Source organism: Natrix helvetica (genome assembly GCF_964273705.1).
Source record: "Natrix helvetica genome assembly, chromosome: 5".
Lineage (NCBI taxonomy): Eukaryota > Metazoa > Chordata > Lepidosauria > Squamata > Natricidae > Natrix > Natrix helvetica.
Window position 1 is genome coordinate 75,712,672 of NC_138551.1, and position 20,411 is coordinate 75,733,082.

The window sequence follows — 20,411 nt, forward strand, 5'->3', positions numbered from 1 at the left end:
CTCGCTCCCAGAAGACTTGGCAGCAGACTCCTGGGGTTTGGAAGCTGCGGAAGAAGCTATCCACAGTGCTGGTGGTGGAGGCAGCCCTAGCCCTGCAGGGAGAACTGGCCCAGGTGGTGGTGAGGCTGGGAGGCACACGAATAGGGGTGGAACAGGAACTCATACAAGCCCCCTCTCCAGCTGGGCAGAGCACCATTCACCAACCAAGTGGTATCCTGAAGGTGCCAAGCTGCTAGAGTGCCTGTTCCCCTCAGCTGCCATGGCTTAGTGCCTTCGGGATACCACTGGGGCACTGAGTGGCGCTCTGTCAGGCTGGAGAAGGGCGCTCTGAGTGGCGCTCTGTCCGGCTGCTCTCTTGTGAGCGGGTCCCGAAGAGCCTGGCACAGGGACAGGAGGACATGGGCACAACCTCAGGGGTGAACAGCTCTGTTGCGCTGTCGCAGCAGGGCAACACAGCAGCCATGAGGTGACCACACTTGCTACCTTTTGCACCCCCAAAACAATAAGCCCCCCCAATAATAAGGCCAAGGCCATATTTCAGGGTTCAAAAGAAAATAAGACCCCATCTTATTTTCAGGGCAACATGGTACATTTGTTAATTAAACAACAGGCACAAAGGTAAGATCTGCCCAAATTATCCTATACTGCTAATCTTCATCATTCATTCCAAAATCTACATAAACGCTGAGATTATACATTTTGAAATAGCATCTTGATCTATTTCCCCCTTTTTAACAATTCTGGGAATATATAATGAAAAAAATATATAAACATGCTGGCAGGCAATGCTTTGATAAGGTTTAGATCATGGTTGTCAAACTTGCGGTGTCATGTTGCCATCATGTGATATTTCACAACATTTTTCCCCTTCACGGAGCTAGGGTGGGTGTGGCCTGCATGTGACACATCTGGCCCGTGGGTCGCCAGTTTGACACCCCTGGTTTAGATTAACATAAAATAGCAACTCCATAATAATATGTTTATGTTCACATGGCAAAAAAATAATAATCTGAATTTATAATCTGAGAAAATATCTAAGTATGTATAGCCTGCTACATTCACGCTGATTCAAAAAAGGAAATTATTATTTAAATTGCATAAAATACTATTTAAAACTAAAAATCCATTTTAAATTAATACATGAAATATTTCATTAACCACTCAGTTATCATTTGAAACATTAATGAATTCATAACAAAAGGATTCCAATTTAATACTGAGAATAATTGATGTAACTTTCTGGCAAATTCGACTAGTGATCAGGTCAACACAAAATTGTTCACAAAAAATAATTGTGCCCATTTTCTGATATTCCTGACATATGTAGCTATAGAAACTAACTAAATATTTATTTCACAGTATTCATTTGCGTGCTTGTTGGTAAGGTTTGCTGGAAAATACAGTGGTTACTAATTGCCTATTTTCTATGGCATCATCAGTTCTAGGAATGATTCATACTATTTATTGTTTCAAGTCTGGCAATCAAAATTTAGATACGTTCATAATACTTGTTGAAATAAAAGAATGGGGATATGTCAGCAAGTTAGTTCTGTTGCTATCAATTTTTTGCAATTTAACCTTTCATTGTTATATTTGACAGATTGAAATCCATATTTAGCTTTCCGCTGACATAATTTCAAAGGGCCTTTCCTGTTTTTTATTGTTGACTTTCCAGATATAGATCATTTTTATTTTATTAAGCTTTCTGTATCCTCCCTGATACTTGTACCACTAATTTTAAAATAAATATAAATATGAAAAATTGAAACATGAAACTGAATAGAATTTTGCTAGAAAACATTTTTTCAAAAACTAGATCAGATTTTAAAAGGAAGGAAAACAATTGAAAAGATTATGTTTTTTAAAGTTAAAAGGAATAGACCCATTAGGATCAACTAGAAGTTCTCCTAGATTCAAGCTTCCTATTGTCTGGGGAAAAAAATCCTCCAATGTGCAACTTTTCTTTTTCTTCCCACCAACAATCAAATAAAGAAATACATAATCTGCAGCTATTTCCTAACCAAGATTCAATCATAAAACTCAAGTACAGGTAAATATGTGCAATTCATTTGCTTTCATTTTTTCTTTATGTACCATAGTTGCAACCTTGTTATTATTTTCTCTGGCCATTGAAAGCTCTGAAAAAAGATAAACAAATCTCTTGTGTATGCTCTATTTCTAATCCTGTTACAAGATTACAGATATGTTTGCACAGTTTATATAGAACTTTAACTTTAAAATTTAATAATATTCAGTAAAATATTAAAAATTAAGAAGGAATAATTTTTTAAATTTATGTTAGGCAGTACCGCCTGAATTACAGTTGTACAAAATTGTGCTTTTCTCTTTATTAATATCCTGAAACTGAATCAAACTATAGTTCATTACTCTTGGGAATCTTTTTCACAAAAGTTTTGTTACCTCAGCATTTATTTCTTGATTGTTTTGAAATTCTGCAGCAGAATTTTGTTTGTGAGAAAAATCTTTTTCCTGCGTAGCCTAAAATAAATATTATGCTCTATTTAGTATATTACTTTTAACATACACATTAACAACTAAAATCACATACAAATTACACATCACATAACCACTTTTTTTCTGGGACACTTCAAGTGATGTTGAAGGTGAATATTTTACATTAGATTATCCTTTTTTCCTTTCATAGAAACATAAATCAATATTCTGTATTTTTTTCATTTAGTTAGAAACCAATTAAAACTATCACCTTGACAGTTTTCAGCTTTTCTTTTACTCTGTCCCGTAATGCTTCAGTTAATGTATCTTGTTCTTCTACTTCAGCCACAACTAGAATCAAGAAAGCATATATTTTTAGAATGCAATTTGTGCCAGAATTATTTCACTGTCCCTGTAGTATATACTGTAGATCTAACAGTAAAATATGTTACTATATTTTTGTTTTGTTTTTCAGCCTGTTAAATGGTTGCGTTATGCATATGAACCACATACAGAGACATACACTTAGCAAAATTCCAAATGAAAGCATATTTAATAGGATTGTGCTCTGATTCAGCCTTCAACCTGACATCTAGATAGCCTTATCTCTGATTCAAAATCGTTATGGTATTCTACTTCTAATATTTTGAGATCATGAGTTTGTGTGATCAGCCTGCTGGAAAAGAGAGGATGCTGTGTTTTGCACCCAAAAATAGGGCAAGGTTTTTAAATAATAATTTCTGACTCTTACCCATATTGTTGGGGAGGAAAGGGAATATTGGACTCAGGGATCAACCAGCATATGTACAAATCAAATTGAGCTCTATAACATAAGAACCCAATTCAGTTTTTGGGACAAGTAATACTTTGAGGTGGATAGAGATTTCAATAATTGTCCATAACTGATTCTGCTCCAATTACACTTCATTAGTGTTGGCTTATTGAAGGAAGTTAAATCCCACAGCTCTCCTAGAAAAAATGAAATATCCTGGGAAATATTGAAAAGGCAGAATATTATATTTCCCTGCATAGGAAAGGGAGAGAAACATGTCTTTAGGCACGAAACAAACTCACTCTTAATAGCCCCCACTTTCTCAATGGGCCATTAGGGGCCCTGAACAAGTCTGCTCTACATAACAAAGATAGGATTAGCCTTCTACAGAAACTCATCACATGGCATCTGGGAAAAAGCAATGCTCAAATGACAGCCTAAAGAGTTGCCCCTGAATAACCCCATGGGAGTCTGACAACTAATCAGAATACATTTCTTACACAGGAACAGGAAATAGAGAGGTGGGGCCGAACAGAGAGTATAAAGCCAGGAACTTTCAGCATCTTGTTCTCTTTTCTTCTTCACTCAACATTTTGAAGAACGTGATCACCTTTTCTGTTCAGGACCTCAAACCATGTGGTCCTGTCCACCATTAAAGCATCTCTCCAAAAAGCCTGCATGTTTCCAGTGTCTTTTTCTCCACTTGGAACTGAACCCAGAAGGACATTTCTTCCAACATTACTATACTTTGTTAGGCAATGTTGCCCAATAATGTGTTTTAGTTCTATTCAGTGGCCTTCTGTCTTTCAAGAATCATTTAGAAGTCATTGTGCTAGAGCTACTAAAGAGAGACAAGCAGAAGTGGAAACAGTGAGGGGGAAAATATCTGTGGCTAATCATGGAAAAGAGTCACATTTCCTGCCCCTGAAATTAAATAGCAAGTATTTGGCACTGTTATCTTGCATCCAAAGAAAGAATGCAAAATTCTGGAACACGCAAAGAGTATACAGTCTGACAGTAACAGAAGGAGCTATACCATTTCATTATCAATCAGACAATACCTTCTTCCATGAATGGATAATTTATATACAGTATCAAAGTATATTTTTCTGGGAAAATAATCCATCATCTTACTCAGTTAACCAATGTGTTGTAAACTTTTTAAAAAGATGGCATAACACAGTGTTTAGGTGGGGAATGACCGTTGTCTTACCTGAACGGTCATTCTCGGGGCGCTGCGGGAGAGTCCAAGGAAGGGTTAACACAGCCTGTTTGCCCAAGGATTGAGTAGATTTTTCCCCTCTGGTCACGCCTCCTTTGCCTCTTCAGGATCAGTTTTAAAAACGAGGTCTTGTCCGACGAAGACGCCCTCAGCTCGCACCTGTGTACAAAGATAGTCTCGGTGCTATCCAACAACCCTGGGCGGGTCTTGGACTCTCCCGCAGCGCCCCGAGAACAACCGTTCAGGTAAGACAACGGTCATTCTCCAGTGCGCTGCTTGGAGAGTCCAAGGAAGGGACATGCCCAAGCTATTGTGTCTCAGGGCGGGAAGAAGTAGCATTGTCCGGAGCCTCAATAACCTTCTGCAACACTCTTCGTTCAAAGGAGGCTTCGGCAGAGGCAAAGGAATCGATCTTGTAGTTTCTAATAAAAGCTGTGGGTGACGCCCACGTGGCCGCTCTACAGATGTCCAGAATAGATGCCTGAGTCGCCCAGGCCGCTGTTGTGGCCGCACTTCTGGTGGAGTGGGCCGTTACACGTGCTGGAACCGGCCTGCCCTGGAGGTCATATGTCATCTTAATGCAAGCCCGCAGCCATCGTCCGATGGTTGATGATGATACTTTGCGACCCAGCGTGCCCGGTTGAAAAGACACAAAGAAAGCCTCAGAGTGTCTAATGTCCTTAGTCCATTTTAGGTAAAGGCAAACAGCCCTTCGCACGTCCAATTTGTGCCACCTGCGCTCCTTGGAGTGTTGAGGGCTGGGACAGAAATTCGGGAGAATCACCTCCTGAGATCTATGAAAGTGGGAATTTACCTTCGGCAAGAAGGCTGGATCCAGACGCAAGATGACCCTGCCTGGATGGATGATGCACAGCTCCTCTCTGACCGAGAAGGCAGCAATCTCAGACACCCTTCTGGCTGAAGTGATCGCTATGAGGAAAGCAGTTTTAAGAGTCAGATGTCATAGAGAAACCTTCCTCAAAGGTTCAAAGGGAGCAGCCGTTAATGCCTGTAAGACAAAAGGTAAGTTCCAGGTCGGGTACCTATGTACCACCTGAGGTCGTATGTTGGAGGCTCCCTTCAAGAAACTCTTGACCTGAGGATGGTGACTCAGGGACGGAGAATGATGTCTAGACAGGATGGTGGACAACGCAGCAACCTGACGCCGGAGGGTAGCCGGAGCCAGGCCCTTGTCCAAACCCTCCTGAAGGAAGTCCAATAACTGTGGGATGGATGCCCCAACACTGTCAATGTCCCGTTGTCTGCACCAAGTAGAAAATGCAGACCAAGTCGCCTCATAAATGCGAGTTGTAGCCGGACGTCTGGAAGCTTGAATGGTCTGGATGACCTTGTCTGAGAGGCTTTGATCTTTCAGGAGCTGCCCCTCAAGCACCAGATGGCTAATTGCAACCACTGGGGCTCCGGATGGTTGATGGCCCCCTGATGCAAGGAATCTGGTCTGGGGGAATTTTCCACAGTTTCTCCACGGACAGATCGACCAGATCTGCGAACCAGGATCTCCTGGGCCAGTGTGGAGCCACCAGGATGAGCTCCGCCCCCTCCCTTAGCAGCTTATTGATCACCTGCGGAATTAGAGGGAGGGGCGGAAACGATTAAAGTAGGCCCGAAGGCCAGTTGGTCCTCAGGGCATCCGTCCCCTCTGCTTGCGTCGACTTGTAGCGGGAGAAGAACTGCTGGAGTTGCGTGTTTGCCGCCGTGGCAAACAAGTCGACCTGTGGAAGGCCGAACCGTCTTACCACCTGGGCGAACAAGTCCGGATGTAGTTGCCACTCCGAGTTGTCCATGGTCTGACGACTCAACCAATCCGCACTCACGTTGCTGGTGCCGGAGATGTGATCCGCTCTCAGCGACGCTAAGTGGATCTCCGCCCATCGACCCAGGGCTTCTGCCTCTGACATGAGCCTTCTGGAGTGGGTACCACCCTGTCGGTTCACATGGGCCTTTGTGGCCACATTGTCGGTAAGCAGCAGAACGTGGTGACCCCTTAGCTGAATTGCAAATCTCCTCAGCGCAAGACGGGCTGCCCTGAGCTCCAGCCAATTGATGCTCTCTGGGCTGCCTCCATGCTTGACCACCTGCCTTGCGCCAACTGTCCCTGGCAATGCGCTCCCCAACCGTACAGACTGGCATCGGTCGTTGCCACAATTCTGTCGGGTTCCCTGAATAGACAACCCTTCTCCACCGCCCGTGACTGCCACCAACTCAGAGAACGTGTCACCTTCGGTGGAATACAGACCTTCCTGGTGGAGTTGCTGATCTTTGCTCTTTGCATTGGAAGCAAGAACCATTGCAGCTCCCTTGCATGGAGACGTGCCCAGGGAACTATGTTGAGGCAGGAAATCATGATCCCTAACAGTTGGGATAGCTGCACTATCTGCCAGGCCTTGTTCCTGCGACACAACCGGATTCTGCTCCTGAGGTTGCGGAGCCTTTCCGGGGACAGAGACACCTGGCATGAGACTGAATCGATTATGGCGCCCAGGTGTTGGATGCATGTAGCAGGGTTCATGTTGCTTTTTTCCACATTTACAGAAAACCCGTGGTCCTGCAAGGTGCGAACTGTGATGTTTACATCTCTCACCGCTTGTGGACGAGTTCTCGAGTGAATGATGATGTCGTCCAAATAGCACTCCAGACGGACGGGAAGCTTGAGCAGGTGGGCCGCCACAGCCGCAAGAAGCTTCGTGAACGTTCTGGGTGCAGAAGAAAGTCCGAACGGAAGAGCCCTGTACTGGAAGTGCTTTCCGTTGTAGTACAGTCGCAGGAACTTTCTGTGGGAGGGATGAATGGGCACATGCAGATACGCCTCCTTGAGATCGATGGAGGTGAGCAGATCTCCTTGTCGTATGCAGCTTAGGATCGACTGAAGGGACTGCATTTTGAAGCACTTGTAGGCCAGATGTCTGTTCAGGTGCTTCAGATCTAATATGGCCCTCCACCCCCCTGAGCTTTTGGGAACCAGGAAGAGAATGGAATAGAACCCCCTCCCTTCCTGTTCCGGGGGAACTGGCTCTATTGCGTTGATTTGCAGAAGATGATCTATTTCTGCCTGCATGAGTGACCTTTTTACGGGGTTCTTGGCTAGGGGACAGCGAACAAAGGTTCGCGGAGGGAAAGACAGGAACTCCAAGGTTAGCCCCCTCCTTATGGTGTTTAAAATCCACCTGTCCGTGGTTATTTCCTCCCAACGGTCTGCATAGAATTGCAGGCGGCCCCCGATGGGAGGAGAATCCAGGCGGTCACTTCCCACGTCTAAATTGACGGTTGTGGGAGCCCCCACGAAAGGGCTTCCGAAAGGAACCCTGATTGAATTGCCTGCCCTTGTTGGCAAAACTGTTTCACTCCTGAGACCTGTCAGTAGATTGGTTGTATGGCCTCTGGTAAGGGTAAGATGAAGTGGAGGCCTGGGCGCTGTCTTGCGCCCGAAAGGCCTGCTTTCTGAATGCACCCGGGCCCTTCTTGTCAGATTTCTTGAAGGTGGACGGAAGGATCTTCCTCTTGTCCTTCGTCTCAATCAAGAACTTCTCTAGGGAATCCCCAAAGAGAGTACCCCCCTTGAATGGAGCTGAAGCTAACTTCCATTTCGCCTTCATATCCGCCTGCCAGTGCCGTAGCCATAGCAGGCGGCGAGAAGTGACATTGGACGCTAGCGCCCTGGAGGCGAACTTCGCTGCATGCAGGGAGGCATCAGCGGAATATTCTACGGCCGTAATGATCTTGTTAAGATCATGTCGCCAACGAGATGCTTCAGATGGAGGCTGAGATCTGAGTTGGCGCAGCCACAGCAAGGAAGCCCTCGTAAAAAACGAAGCAGAGGTGGAGGCCTTGATCGCCCAGGCGGCCGCCTGATGCAACTTGAGACAGGCCTTTTTGGATCTCTTATCTTCTGCCTTTAATCCAGTGCTTCTCAATTATTTTCTGTCATGCCCCCCCTAGGAAGAAGAAAACATTTCGCGCCCCCCCCCCGCGCGACTGTAAATAGTATCATTTGTCTATAAAATTGTTATAAGTACACCTCTGCATAACATAGCACACCGGTCTTTCCTCGTCTCCCACCGTAGTCACATGCTTTCTTTCCTCTTTCCCTCTTACTTGTCTATCCTTCCTTCCACCCTCCCTTCCTCCTTCCCTTCCTTCCTGCCTCCCTTCCAGTTCCCTCCTTCCTCTTTCCCCCTGCCTGCCTGCCTTCTTTCCCTCCTGCTTATCTATGCTTCCTTCCTTCCTTGCACCTCCCTCCCTTCTGCCTGCCTGCCTTCTTTCCTCTTTCCCTATCCTCCTATCCTTCCTTTCTCCCTCCCTCCTTCCCTGCCTCCCTTCCAGTTCCATTCTTCCCTCCTTCCTTCTGCCTCCTTCCTGCCTGCTTGCCTTCTTTCCTCTTTCCCTCCGGTGTCTGCTTTTCTTTCCTTCCTTCCACCTCCCTTCTGCCCTTCTTCCCTCCCTCCCTGCCAGCAGCTCCTCCAGCATCCCAGCTGGAAGCAGCAGCACAACAGTCGCCGTTACCAGGGGCGAAGGGGTGGCGGTGGCAAGATCGGGCGACCGCCGCCCCTTTGTCCCTTCCCCAACAGCGGCTGTTGCGGTGGAGCTTCCAGACAGAATGCTGGCGGTAGAGCTGCTGGCGGGGAGGCGAGCTACGCGGTGGCGAAGACGGGCGGTCCCATGCTTCCCTCCCTCCCACCCCCACCCGAGCAGGCTTCTTGCACAGCTCCAGCCCGCGGCTCCAATGAAAATCCACAGTCCGAAGTGCTGCCACTTCCAGGCGGCATATATTATGCCTCGCCCACGCCTTCGCCGCCGTTGCACCCAGATGGAAAGGGAGCCTTCGCGCCCCCCTTTACGGAGCCTCGCGCCCCCCCAGGGGGGCGCGCCCCACTATTTGAGAACCGCTGCTTTAATCCCTCTAAGAGGTCGGCAGGAAGATTGGAGTTGGAGGTCAGAGAGACCACCGGGGCATCTACCTCTGGCATTTTCAAAACGTCCTCTAATTTTGGTTCTAGGGGGTACAATGTTTTGTCTGCGCCACTGGGGTTGGCCAGAATGCCTGGCTGCGCCCATTGACGCTGGATAACCTCCATGAACATGTCAGGGACTGGAACTAGTTCAGGGTCCGGGGTGGTTTCACTGAACAGCCCTGCCATGAGATCCTGAGCTGCAGAGGGAACTGCCTTGTCCTTAGGCTTGGCGCCAAGCTCGGTAGAAGCTCTGGCCTTGTGTAAAATAGCCTTGAACAAGGATGGCTTGAAGAGGCCCGTAAAGGAAGGCTTGTCTGGGGGCATGTCCTCATCCTCCGAAAGTGCAAATTCATCCGCGGCCTCCTCCTCCCACGCAGACACCTCCGTGGTAACAGAAGTGCCCGGGGAATCAAGGGTGCGGGCTCTGTTCTCCCCGGGGGGACGAGCAGCCTTAGAGGCCTTTGCACTTTTGCCTTCCTGTAGCCTCATGGCCTCCACCACCCCCTGGGAGATGGCCTGCGTAATGAGCTCCCTCATTTCAGCTGACATAGCTGGGCCCTTGTCCTCCACAGGTCTGGATTTGGAACAGGCCTGAGCCTTGCCACCCTTAGAAGGATCCCTGTGATCCTCTGCATGGAAACAACACTGGAATGAGGGGAGATCCTCCCTCACTGAAGAGCTAGGAGAATCTGGGTAACCCAGGGAGGCTGCAGGGGATCCTGAGATCGAATCCCTGTCACAGAAGGAAGGAGACCTATCCTCTATATCATCCACCTGCTCTTCCTCCCTCTGATTGAGTGGAGAAGGAACAGGCCCAGCCTCACAAGGCAAAGAACTGAGGGGAATCTGGGGTCTAGCAGATTTTTCTCTAAGAGACCCCTGCCCCTTGTCCCCGTGGATCTTGGGGGCCTTGCTCCCAGCTGAAGAATGGGAAGACTTCCCCCCTGTGCCCTTATTTCCCTTTCTCCCTTGGCCTGAGAGAACTGGCCTACTGCGCTTTGCAGATGGCCCTGCCAGCTCCTCCCTTCGCTCCAAACCTTCGTCAGCCATCTGAAGGGGTTGGCTTGAATAGAAGAGGTCGCTGCTGAGGGAAGGGCAATGGACGCTGGCCCAACGGCTCCAAAGCGTCTGCAGATCTTGCTAGGAGGCTGGATCTGGCACCAGGACACTCCTTGCTGCTCCCTCTATCGTTGAGAGGGACTTTAGGCCTGCCGGAGACCCAGTCAGGCCCTTGCAATCCTCAGCGGCGATCTGTGATGAGGCGGAGAGGCTCTGGGAACTGCTCTTGCTAGCCGGTAACTATTGGAGCAATAAAATGGCCGCTGCGCTTTTCGCGCGCCAAAAAACGCAGCCCAGGATGCAGCTGTCCTTCTATTGGCTGCAGTTAAAAAGCGCGCCAATGCAACGCTTTCCAAAATGGCCACCGCGCTCTCCTGATCGACTACAGACGCCGCCTGAGGAAGCAAGGGTTTTTTAAGAAACCCTCCTCAAAACGGCCAGGGACGAACGGGGGATTGCCCTCATCCCTGCGCTTGCCAGCTGACGCCGGACGAGCGGCCTCGCTCGTTCCACCAGCTGTGACTAGGACCAGCTGGGGAACACGATCGCTGCCTCAGCCTTCTAGTAAATTTTAAAAGAACCTTTACACCTTTCTCAAGAAAAAACCTGAATCATAGAAAAAAATTGGGGAAAAATCCTAACACTATACTAACTGTTCCTTAAAAAAGGGAAAAAATATACTGGGGAACTCAGCCTATCTGCTCAAAAACTGAGAGCTCCCCAAAACTAGTCCTATCGGGCGGACTGAGTTTTTAAAACTGATCCTGAAGAGGCAAAGGAGGCGTGACCAGAGGGGGAAAATCTACTCAGTCCTTGGGCAAACAGGCTGTGTTAACCCTTCCTTGGACTCTCCAAGCAGCGCACTGGAGAATTATATTTTTGCTTCACTTTCCCCTCAGTAAAATTTCTCAAGAGGAGCTCTTTCACATATGCAAATTAGAAAAAATGAGGTTAACAACATGTTCAAAGGCCCTAGTAATTTAGGTTAAGAATGGAAAAGCACAAAGTCACAAACCACATTAACTCTGCATTAACTCTGCAGCTGACAATGTCTCTTAAATTTCTAGAGAATTAGAATGAGATTAGGTTTTCGGTGATCATTCTTTTTCAAAAGCTATGCTTCTGTTCATAAATTCTTTAGAAGGCTGGATTACTGGCCAAGGTGCAATGATACTGATTAATTACAGTACAACAAATTAAACAATTCACAAATAAGTTTTCACAAAAAAGTGTATGGAAAGAAAAAAAAACTACAGAATCAAAAAGTAACTTTCTAAAAGTGCAAAGGTATTGCATAATTTCTTTAAACAGTTACCACCACATTCCAATAGGAGGTCCAGCAGAAAAAGGGCAGGCTCATGACTTCTTTGTGGAAAAGGTGAGAAAGCAGGGGGAGGGCATCTGTAGACATACATGGGTTGGGGAAGTAGGAATCACTTAGATCATGGGTGTCAAACTCGCTGCGTCACATTGATGTCATGTGATGTATCACAACTTTTTTGCCTTCGTGGAGCTGGAATGGTTGTGGCCTGCGCATGACATATTAGTTTGACATCCCTGACTTAGATGATGTTTCATTACCCTCAACATATGCCCAAATTACCCCTTTGAGTATAGTTTAAAACCTCCACTTTAAGAATTATTGTGCTAAGCAGTAAAGCTAGATAGAGCAGCAATACTGAGAAAACAGTGCTTTTTCAGTCTTATTTGACAAAAATGCATTCACAATTAATTTTTGAAATTGTAGATACAGGAATAACAAAATATTACAAATTACTTTAATGTTATAGTTAATATTGAAATATTTCTACATTGTTAAGAGTGGACCACTGTACTGTGATATTTGAACGTTTTTGTTTTTCAAAGGGCATCTTTTTTTCATTCTGATATTTTCTAATAAGGTATTAAATTGAGAAGTCAAGACAGGATATCTTCCCAGGAATTTTTTTTAATATTGAAAAGTATGCATAAAAGCATAAAATGAAATAAAGATCCTGTGAAATAATGATAAAATGAAATAATAAAACTCAATTTAAGGCACACTAAATGTTTCCAAATTTCATATCCACTCAAATAAAACATTTAATTACCTTTCTGTGGAGTTTGTTCTTGTGTTTCAATTTGTATTCTTTCATCATATAGGTTATCCTCAGTTTGCTAAATTGAATAAGAAAAATTGCTAATAAACTATAAAAACTACATTCCCATATGGCTGATTGATTGATTTAATAAATTTATATCCCATCTTTCTTCCAGGACAGATATTTGCAAAACATTTTATTTTCCAGGTTTTTCCATTTAAATCCTCTTATTTCCCACAATAAGAAGCTGACCAGATTCAAAAATTATCAATGGAAAACAATTATTTTTGACCATTTTCATTATACACTATGGTTACTTGTTTTATAGATCTCTGTCATGTCTCCTTTAATTTATGTATCTCATATTACAACATTTCCTCAGCTTGAACATTTTGGTTGCTCTTTTTTGCCTCTTTTTTATAATACAGTTATCAAAGTTCAGCAACCCAAATTGTGCATTGTGGGGTTACACTGTGTATTTAAAAAAGGCATTATAGTATTGGCAGTTTTATTTTCCATTCCTTTAGTTACTAACATTTTTTCAACAATTGCCACAACCGGTCACTGACCTCAGTTTCCATTCATTTATATCTGAATTACATTTTTCCTTGAATTACATTTGCCATTTTAACAAGTAATATTTAGTATTTTTATTTGATATACTCTTATACCTGTGCAGTACATGCAGAAAACAATAGAAATCAACAAGATAGTATAACAAATATTTATCTCCTCTAATGTTATATTACTTGTAATTATTTACGTATGCTTTTTTGTTTTTTATATTTCAGGGTAGGTTATGGTCTCCTGCAAATTGGCTACCTGCTAATTCCTAAATTAAGCCGTATCAGTCCCACTATGTACCATATCCTATGGGAAATCTACACAGTTGCTCTAGAACACAAGTGTCAAACTCGTGGTGTCACTTTGCCATCACATGATGTTTTGTGACATTTTTCCCCTCCAAGGAGCTGGGTTGGCATGGCCTACGCATGACGCATTTGGCCATGGGCTGCCAGTTGACACCCCTGCTCTAGCATAAAAGTTATCCATTGTTGTTCCTCCCTGCTTCCTGTTTTTAACTATTCTACACCTGGAAGAAACCTAAATATAACCTGTACTGTTTTTGTTGTTTTGTGATTAACTTCAGGGTACAAATTGGTGTATATTTAATTTAATACTTTTTAAATAATCTTTTCTTTAGTTCAAATCAGTTTTTCCTGAAAATATACAAATAAAAAGTGACATTGAACAGAAAAAGTTGTCAACATAGAGGCATTTTCTAAAAAGCAATTTCTGAAGAATATCCAGAATTCTAAAGAATATACTATATTCTATTTTAATATGGACAAAAGTACCTGATTTCTAATATTTTCTTTAGGTAAAGAATTGTTTTTCTTTGCAAGTCTTTCCTGAACTTTCTCTTTCTGAAAAAAGAAAGGAAATTGTTATAAAAGTTTATCTGTAAGGATACAAAGCCACTTTAAAAAATAACCCTAGACAATGGATATAATCACATGCTTATTAGTCTCAATATTTAATATAACAAATTATCTAAAGAACAATTTTATTTAATCATTAATACATCAGTTAGAAAATAATGTATTTAAAAATATTTTTCATAACTTGCCTCACTCTTTTTATCTAGCAATGCCTCCAAATCTTCATCAGAATCCATTTATGTTAATTCACTGAAAAATATAAATTATTAAATATAATATAAACTACATTATAAAATATATGTATATCATATCAACATAATTTCAGCTTGACAATCAGTAAAAAATAATATACAATTACTTTAATCAAAATAAATTTGTTGGGACTATGTCCATGGCTTTTTAATATACTTATGTTTTAGCATATTTCTCTGATTGCACATAAAGTTATTGAAGCGTTCATTGAAGATAGCTTGTACTTATGTGGAACTGTGCTATGATATGTCTCATGTTACATCATTGCTATCCAACATTCAATCTTGTTTTAAACCTTGAAAGCTGTAAATTTTACAACTGTTTTTGCATTTCCTTTATATGTAATAATTTAAAGATAAATTTATCAGACTTAGCTTTTCCTGAAAAAGGTATAGATTTAAGTTCCATGTTTTCAATAACATTTATCTAATGAACCGGATAAATTGGAGGCATGAAGATATTAGAAGTGCCAGAAAAAAAGGTAGCAAATAAAATCTTCAATACTACAATTGTACCAGGATCTACATGAATCCAAATCATTTTATGAATGTGACAGCTGTCAACACATTTAAGACAACATAACTTTAAAGATGTTGATTAGAAAATGTAAGTACTATAGAAACCAGGTTTATATAAAGATGTATTGTGCAAAAATAAAATAAACAAGTACAGCTAATTTATAATATTTGTGAGAATAGTTTTGTGAATTATCAGCCCATTCTTCCCATAAAATGCATGTATACAATATCACAAAGATGATATGTATATGTTGTATGCAAGGACACAACTTAGTACTGACAAAATATTCGTTTGCTTTGAGTACCAAATTTAAGTACCAAATTAAAAAAAAAAAGAACAGAATTATCTGTGGTTGAACATACTACTCTCCCTAAATCACCTAATGACAGGAGGCTAGAGAATGAGTTTCCACTGCATCTCTGAGGTTTCTATGAAAAGCTTTTACAGAAGAAATCTAATAACTGCATTCTTTAAACAGAGCGCATTTGTTAAACAAGTTGTATATAATAATCTCATAGTTAGACATTATACATAAAATTGGTCAAAATCCAATAGGCTAATGTATATCAGAAGTCTGTACATAAAAAGAAGCATCCAGAATAGCCTGAATGAGAGATTTTAGCTACAAAAATTATTGAAAGTATTACACAGAAAGTCTTGTAGAAGTCTGAAGATTCTGTTAATAGATTTCTCCAGAAAGATCTGAATTTAAGTCAGCTCCCCACAGACAAAATCTAATATTTAGCAGGTTATGAAGTAAGATGTGTGGATTCCATTTCCAGAATTCTCCAGCCATCCATGCTGCATCTGTTGCATTTGGTTTTCACTAGTTCAACTTTGATCTAGCCCAATGTTGGTTAACCTTTTTGGTGCTGAGTGCCCAAAGTATGCACACGCGAATGGAGTGTGCATGTCCAAATCCCCCAAATGCAGTGCGGGCACCCCTGTGCATGCACCCCACCTGGTGCATGTACGTGCATCCGTTGTGCATGCTCCTTAGCCCTCCATGCATGCACCCCCCCGTGCCCCATTTTAGCTTCCAGGCTGGTGCAGGCTTTCCAGGCCCAAAATGGGGCGTGGGGGGGGGGCTTGCATGGTGCCCCTGTGCCCCATTTTGGGCCTGGAAAACCTCCTGCACCAACCTGGAATCCAAAATGGGGCACGGGGGGGTGTAGAACGACTTGGTAAAGAGGCTGTGGCAGCAGGCTGTGCAGGGCAGCAAAGAGGTTGCAGGTGTAGTCTATTTGCACCGGCAAAGAGGCTGAGGCTGCAGGCCTTTTGCACAGTGGTGGCAGCAGGCTAGTGTCTTGTGGCAGAGTCATGCCCAGCTGCACCAACAAAGGTAAACCCCCAAAATGCAAGCATCCCCGTGCATGCACTGTCTCCCACGCATGCATCCCATTCCCCGTGCATGCACCCGATCCCCTGTGCATGCGCCCTGCCCCCACGCATGCATGGCAGAGACCCAAAGACCACCTGGATGGCAGGAGGTACACGTGCATGCACGGTGCAGCTGGGCTGGAGCAACTGCTGATGTGCCCAGAGAGCGAGCTCTACATGTCACTTGGAGCACGTGTGCCCTAGCTTCGCCATTACGGATCTAGCCCCTGTAAGGTTTTTGCCTGTTGCTGCTGTTATATATGTTTCTCTCTTCTGGATGTCTGTCATCTGTTTCTTAATTTTTATTGTTCCTTGCTCTGAAAGTGTATGCTACCAAGTCATTTGAAGTTGGCTGACCACTAAAATAATGAATAAACCAATCAACCAATCAATAACATATGGAAGGTTCTTTTCAAGACAGACTCTATTGTTCTTCTCTCAAGATAGCCAGACTAACTCTTGTTATAACAGAGGATTAGCCATTGCCTGCCTCCATCCAAATCAATTCACTTTAACTGGGTCATCAGCTTAATTGGGCATTGTCTATTTGCATCCAATTCATGTTAAAGATGCAAGGTATTACAAATTAGTTCATCAATATTTAAGATCCCTTTCTCTTGTTGGAAGAAATGTCCATCTGGGTTCAGTTCCAAGTGGGGAGAAAGACACTGGAAACACGGGGACTGCTTGGAAAGATGGTTTAATGGTGGACAGGACCACATGGGTTTTTGGGGTCCTGGGCAAAATGAGCTCCTGGGTGAGAGAGATATATATTTATATTCTCTCTTGGGCCCAGAGGTGGGCTACTGCCAGTTCGGACTGGTTCAGGAGAACCAGTAGTTCTGACCAGCCTCTGGGACCAACCCACCTACCCCAGCGCTATCCCATCCTATATAATTGCCTTCTTTGAAGCTGCGTGCATGTGCGGTAGACGCGTGAGCAAGTGAAGCAAGCATGTGTGCATGCCCTCTCACATTTGCGGTTCTGGGCGAACCAGTTGTTACAGTGACGCCCACTTCTGCTTGGGCCCCGCCTTAAGAGCTTCCTGTTGCTATGTAAGGGCAGGTATCCTGATTGGTTGTCAGACTCCCATGGGGCAATGCAGGGGTAACTTTGTATATGGTCTTGAGTCCCAGGCTTGGTTGAATCTTGCTGGGTGATGATGTAATGAAGAGGGTTTTGGGCAATTCCTATTATGGCTGAGGGCTAATCCTACCTTTCTTGGGTGATGCTATTTACTTATGAATAGACATAGCTATCTCTTTATATCTTAAGTTCTGATATCTGCTGTGGGCTATTGAGGAGGATAGGGGTTATTAAGAGTGAGTCTGCTTCCTGTCTAAAAACAAGTTTCTCCATTTCTCATCCAGGGAAATATAATATTCTGCCTTTTTAATATTTCCTAGAAAGACCGTTGGCTTACTTGAACGGTCGTTCTCTGGGCGCTGCGGGAGAGTCCAAGCAAGCATGGGTTAACACAGCCTAACTGCCCTAGGACTGACTGAGTTTTTTCCTTGACCACGCCCCCTTTGTCTCTGGCAGGTCAGTTTTAAAAACGAAAGGTTCAATAGGACGTCTTCAACCAGTCTCTGCAGAGTTTTAGATCTGGATCCTCGAACCCTGGGTGGGTTTGGACTCTCCCGCAGCGCCCAGAGAACGACCGTTCAGGTAAGCCAACGGTCTTTCTCCTGTGCGCTGCTTGGAGAGTCCAAGCATGGGACATACCCAAGCTATCGTGTCCCAGGGCGGGCAGAGTCATTGTCCTTTGTAGCCTCCACAACCCTCTGTAATATACGTCTTCCAAAGGAGGCTTCTGCCGAGGCAAAGATATCGATCTTATAGTTCTTGATGAACGCCGTGGGCGAGGCCCACGTGGCCGCTCTACAAATGTCTATGATAGACGCCTGGGTCGCCCAAGCAGCTGAAGTTGCAGCGCTCCTCGTTGAGTGCGCGGTTACTCTTCGTGGTGCAATCTTGCCTTGTGTCTCATAGGCTAGCTTGATGCAAGCCCTCAGCCAACGTCCAATTGTGTGGGACGAAACCTTGCGACCAAGGGACCCAGGGTGGAAGGAGACAAATAGGGATTCGGAACGCCGAAATTCCCTTGATCGTTTGATGTAAATTTTGACTGTCCTTCTTACATCTAATTTATGCCAGACTTTTTCCTTCTGATGTACTGGATTTGGACAAAAATTAGGAAGGATCACTTCCTGGGCTCTATGAAACTGAGTATTCATCTTTGGGATGAAAGATGGATCAAGTCTCAGAATGATTCTGTCAGTATGAATAATGCAAAGGTCCTCCCTCACAGACAGCGCAGCCAATTCAGAAATTCTGCGAGCCGATGTTATAGCTATGAGGAAGGCCGTCTTAATAGTCAGATGATGGAGGCTTGCCTTCCTGAGAGGTTCGAAGGGAGCCCCCGTTAAGGCCTTCAGGACATATGGCAAATCCCAGGAGGGATATCGATGAACCACCTGAGGAGAGATGTTCATCGCCCCCTTGAGGAAGCTCTTTACTTGTGGGTGCTGACTAAGTGATCTAGCAGATTTACAGGTAAGAATGGTGGATAGTGCCGCCACCTGCCTCTTGAGCGTATTGGGCGCGAGACCTTTGTCCAGACCCTCTTGGAGAAACTCCAGCAAATTTGGCACTGAAGCCGAAATGTCCTGCACACCCTTGCCCTGACACCAAGATGAAAAAGCGTTCCACGTATATTCGTATATCCTAGTAGTGGAAGGTCTCCTGGACGCTTGAATAGTTCTGATGACCTTGTCTGAAAATCTCTGCTTCCTCAGGAGGTCCCCCTCAAGCGCCAAACGGCTAGTTGTAGCCACTGTGGATCTGGATGCTTGATGTGACCCTGGCTGAGGGAGATCTGCTCCTGAGGAATCCTCCACGGACTTTGGATGGAGAGGCTGACAAGGTCCGCGTACCAGGACCTCCTGGGCCAGTGAGGGGCCACTAGGATTAGATCGGCCTTTTCTGACAGTAATTTGGTCACTACTTGGGGTATGAGAGGGAGCGGTGGAAACGCGTACAGGAGTCCTGAGGGCCAAGTGCTCCTCAGCGCATCCGTCCCCTCCGCTAAGGGCGAATGGTATCGAGTGAAGAAGCGGGGCAGATGTGTGTTGGTGCTTGTTGCAAACAGGTCTACTTGCGGTTTGCCGAACTTCTCCACGATCTGAGAGAAGATGTCCGGATGCAGCCGCCATTCTGAGTGGTCTATCGTCTGCCGACTCAGCCAATCCGCTTCTTGGTTGCTCGTCCCCGATATGTGGTCCGCTGCTATGGACGCCAGATGTCGCTCCGCCCATCTGCACAATAGTTCCGCCTCCTGCATGAGATTTTTGGAGTGCGTGCCTCCCTGCCTGTTGATGTGGGCCTTTGTGGCAACATTGTCTGTTAACAACAGTACATGATGACCCACAATCTGAGAAGCAAAATGATGTAGAGCGAGGCGAGCGGCCCTCAGTTCTAGCCAGTTTATGCTGTGGGCCGCCTCCCTCTGTGTCCATTTTCCTTGCGCAAGATGTCCCTGGCAGTGCGCTCCCCATCCCTGTAGGCTGGCATCTGTTGTTACAACCAGCCTTTCGGGCTCCTTGAAGAGGCACCCTTTCCTGACCGCCGCTGTGCTCCACCAATGCAGGGAGCGAAGTACTTTTGGCGGTAGTTTCACGCGTCTTAACGAGTTGCTGTCCCTTGATCTCTGCATTGGCAGAAGGAACCATTGCAGCTCCCTTGCGTGAAGCCGTGCCCAGGGAACTACCTTTAGGCAGGAGATCATGATGCCCAGGAGCTGGGATAGTTGTAAAATCGGCACTGACCTGGGACCTTTGCATAGACGAAGTTTGTTCTGAAGATTCGCCATCCTGTCTGGAGACAGAAATACCTGGCAGGAGACGGAGTCGATTATGGCGCCAAGATGTTGGATTCGGGTGGTCGGTTCTAGGTGACTCTTCTGCAGGTTCACTGAAAACCCGTGGTGTTGTAGAGTCCGTATGGTCACCTGGACGTCCCTTCGGGCCTGATTCTGATTGGAAGAATGAATTATTATGTCGTCTAGATAACACTCTAGCCGAATTGGTCGATTTCGGAGGTGGGCCGCCACCACTGCCAAGATTTTGGTGAAGGTCCTGGGGGCAGACGAGAGGCCGAATGGGAGGGCCCTGTATTGATAATGCCTCCCGTCGTAGTGGAACCTCAGGAACCTTCTGTGGGCAGGGTGAATGGGGACATGGAGGTAAGCTTCCTTCAAAT

At 44.9% G+C, this 20,411-nt stretch overlaps 1 protein-coding gene across 1 annotated transcript in view; it reads right to left on the reverse strand.

Annotated features, from left to right (window-relative positions):
• Positions 1-20,411, reverse strand: part of CC2D2B (coiled-coil and C2 domain containing 2B) — a 90,625-nt gene that overhangs the window by 66,131 nt on the left and 4,083 nt on the right. Inside the window, exons 2-6 of the mRNA XM_081954079.1 lie at positions 14,189-14,249; positions 13,917-13,985; positions 12,568-12,634; positions 2,726-2,805; positions 2,422-2,499 (exon numbers count right to left, since the gene is read on the reverse strand). Of these exons, the coding sequence (XP_081810205.1) occupies positions 2,422-2,499; positions 2,726-2,805; positions 12,568-12,634; positions 13,917-13,985; positions 14,189-14,236 (342 nt within the window). The 5' untranslated portion in view covers positions 14,237-14,249. The remainder of the gene's footprint in view (positions 1-2,421; positions 2,500-2,725; positions 2,806-12,567; positions 12,635-13,916; positions 13,986-14,188; positions 14,250-20,411) is intronic.